The sequence below is a fragment of the Pygoscelis adeliae genome, unplaced genomic scaffold (assembly GCF_000699105.1).
Source record: "Pygoscelis adeliae isolate BGI_AS28 unplaced genomic scaffold, ASM69910v1 Scaffold338, whole genome shotgun sequence".
Classification (NCBI taxonomy): Eukaryota; Metazoa; Chordata; class Aves; order Sphenisciformes; family Spheniscidae; genus Pygoscelis; species Pygoscelis adeliae.
In genome coordinates, this window is record NW_008825305.1 from 513,965 (window position 1) to 517,116 (window position 3,152).

General features: G+C 57.1%; 1 protein-coding gene across 1 annotated transcript; it reads left to right on the forward strand.

Moving 5' to 3' along the window:
* Positions 1–419: 419 nt before the first annotated feature.
* On the forward strand, positions 420–3,146 carry CBX1 (chromobox homolog 1). The gene is made up of 4 exons (XM_009330151.1): positions 420–597; positions 1,155–1,332; positions 2,069–2,163; positions 2,841–3,146. Exons 1-4 carry the CDS (start codon positions 458–460, stop codon positions 2,983–2,985), a joined length of 558 nt encoding a protein of 185 aa, XP_009328426.1. The 5' UTR covers positions 420–457; the 3' UTR covers positions 2,986–3,146.
* Positions 3,147–3,152: the final 6 nt, after the last annotated feature.

The window sequence follows — 3,152 nt, forward strand, 5'->3', positions numbered from 1 at the left end:
ACAAGGCGTGGAGCAGCTGACGTAGGATGCTGCTTCATTTCTGGAGGTCGGCGGGCAACGCATGGGAGCAGCGAGGTCGAGACACGGTGTGCTGAAAACAGGGACGAAGTATGGGTGGAATCAGGCAGAGTCTTGATGGAATTGGTGAAATAAGGTGCTGGGGAGACAAAAAGACCAAAGCCGTGTGTCAAAAAGGCATGGTGTAAACGCGGCAGCTCCTGCTGGAGATTCCTCTTTGCCTTTTCAGCTGGCAGGACCGTCCCGGCCCATCTCTTCGTGTGTTACCTGCTTTGTATGTGCCTGTTTTCTCCCAAGCAGCGTTCCTGCGCCGTGCTTTGCCTCTGCGTATCCAGTATGTTTGCTGCCTGGCGAAGGCAAACCCGACCTTGACACGAACGTGTGGTTCTCGCTCCTCTTTTAGCAGCGTCGCCCGTAAGCTGAAAAACTGGCCAGCACAATGGGAAAAAAACAGAACAAGAAGAAAGTGGAGGAGGTCTTAGAGGAAGAGGAGGAGGAGTATGTGGTGGAGAAGGTCCTGGATCGGCGAGTGGTAAAGGGCAAAGTGGAATACCTGCTGAAGTGGAAAGGCTTCTCGGAGTAAGTGCCTCCCTGCCAGATGCTGCGGGGTGGGTGCTGGGCCGTTCCAGCGCGTTCGAGCGTCCCTTCTGCCTTTGGCTGCTTTGGCTCCCGAAGCCTCTCCGGGCAGGTGGCTCAGTCTCCCTGCGCCTCTCCTTGTCTGTAAAATGCAGCTAACAGGCCAAGGGCAGCCGTAATGACAAAAATGGCGGTGCTAAATGCCTCGAGCTCTAATCAGGGCAACGAGAGCGCAGCCTAGGTGAGAAAGTCACGTTTCTGTCTTGCAAACAGGCTGTGCAGTGCCCTGGTGGGGCTTCCCCCCTTATAACCTAGCGTGAAACAAGCAGCCGGATAAAATGAGTTGCATTTCTCTCCCGAGAAGGGAAATAACTGCCCTGCCCTCTGGCATCCCTGCCTGGATCAGGGCAGGGTCCTGTTTCATGGGGTGAGGACGCCCGCATCCAGACTGCTGTTTCCCTCAGCACCTCCGCGTGACCTGGTGTCCAGGACTTTTCTTGGCAGGGGAAGCTGCAGCAAGCTGCCCGTATGTAAACCTCGGCTGTTGTCTTTGATTGCAGTGAAGATAACACATGGGAGCCGGAGGAGAACCTCGACTGCCCGGACCTCATTGCAGAGTTCCTTCAGTCCCAGAAAACCGCACATGAGAGCGAGAAGTCTGAGGGAAGCAAACGCAAAGCGGAGTCTGACACAGAGGATAAAGGGGAGGAGAGCAAACCAAAGAAGAAGAAGGAGGAGGTAAGGCAGGGTGGGGTTTCTGGGCTCACCTCCCTACCCCTGCATTTGGCACGGTGCCTAGCAGCTAGAGCAGCCACGCTCCGAAACCTCAGCCGAACTGTTCTGCACGGAGGAGAAAATACCGCGCTTCAGCGAGACACAGCTGAAGTGCTTTTGAAAAGCTGTAGCTTTCGGAAGGAGGCATGAGCTGTTGTCTAAGCCAGGCCTCTTCGTCAATCCAGAGCCGGTTCTAGCACTAAACTGAAAGGCCCGTTCTTGAACCAAAAGGGTATGGAGCCCCAGCTTCTCCTGAAGAACCGCACAAGGGGTGAAACGGGAGGCAGGGGTTGCCTGTTGCCCCTTCAAGAGGGGGAACGAGGTGGAGCAGAGAGCCTCCTGCTCAGGGTGCTCGTAGCTGCTTGGGGAAAGGGACAATAAAAAGGCTCTGCAGTCTGGTTTTCATCCCAAGAGCTGCTGAATCTTGGCCAGCACAAGAGTTTGACCAGCAGGGCCTTGGAAATCAGGTCCTCTGCTTGCAGCATGAGCAGGGCGCTCCACTCTGCTGTCCCGGGTCACCTCAGTGCAATGGGCTTTCACTAGGGTGGTCTCCTCAGTTCCCCGCTAGCCTCGGTCATTACAGTCTGAGCATCTGATACGCAGAGCCTTTCTGAGCAGCCACCAGAGCGTCCTGGCGACCAGAAACAGGGCCGTGGCTGTCACCCTGTGATGCTACAAGTGGAAACTTGTCTCTTTTCAGTCGGAGAAACCGCGAGGCTTTGCCCGGGGATTTGAGCCGGAGCGAATCATTGGTGCCACGGATTCCAGCGGGGAGCTCATGTTCCTGATGAAGTGGTGAGTGTGTCTTTGTGTCTGTCACTTCTTCACTTATTCTGTGCCAGAGAGGGAAGGACCTGCGCCTGGGGAGTCCCTGCTACCTGGCATGAAATCTCTCGCGATGGCGCTGCTGCCTGAGGTGACCCTCTGCGCTGAGGCTAACGTGGATGTGAAACGAGCAGGTAGGGCCCTTGGGATTGCGTGGCTCTTAAGATGTCCCCCCGCAGCAGGTGCGAGCTTGGGGAGAGAGAGGGGCGTGGTGTCATGGCGCGGGCTGCAGTTTCGGAAGGCTGCACCCGGAGGAAGAGCCGTGACGATGACCGCGTCCCCTCCGGCCGTAGTGACACAGGGCTTGTCGCTGGCGCAGGTGGGAGCCGAACCAGTCAGGCGTAGGTGTGGGAGCTGTTCGCTTTTGCACCGTCGCAGGAGTACGGAGTGGCCGGGGGCAGGGCCGCAGCTTTGATTCGGCTTCTCTCCCCATCCCCGACAACGCAGAGCTGAACTCACGCCTGAATTTTTCCTGGGCTCACGTGCTGCTTCTCCCTGCTCCAGAGCCACTCGGGAAGGGGTCGCTTGGATCCCCCGAGCGCCTCGGGGACTCCGTGTACCTGCCGCTTCTTGATCTTTCTCCGGTCTCCGCTTCTTCCACCTCCCCTCCGCAGCCCCCTAACTTGCACCTCTGCTCTGGCCTGTAGGAAGAACTCTGACGAGGCCGACCTGGTCCCTGCCAAGGAAGCCAACATCAAGTGCCCCCAGGTGGTCATCTCGTTCTATGAGGAGAGGTTGACATGGCATTCCTACCCCTCAGAGGACGATGACAAGAAAGAGGACAAGAACTAACCCCCGGCACCCGCTCTGGCCAGCCTTTGTATAAAGATCTGAACTGTGGGTTTGAGCAAGAGGGAGAGAACGCAGCTCTGCTCGGTTGGGAGCGTAGAGGTGGCTGGAGAAGATGCCCTTTGAAGAGACCAGTATGGTTTCTGTGCCCTGCAGCTGCTCAGCTGCTT

What these genes read in the sequence shown, in the direction of transcription:
- CBX1 (XM_009330151.1), top strand. Translation starts at nt 458, where the DNA reads ATGGGAAAAAAACAGAACAAGAAGAAAGTGGAGGAGGTCTTAGAGGAA. An exon ending in AAGTGGAAAGGCTTCTCGGA is followed by an intron (nt 598 to 1,154) that starts GTAAGTGCCTCC and finishes CTTTGATTGCAG; the next exon opens with TGAAGATAACACATGGGAGC. An exon ending in CAAAGAAGAAGAAGGAGGAG is followed by an intron (nt 1,333 to 2,068) that starts GTAAGGCAGGGT and finishes GTCTCTTTTCAG; the next exon opens with TCGGAGAAACCGCGAGGCTT.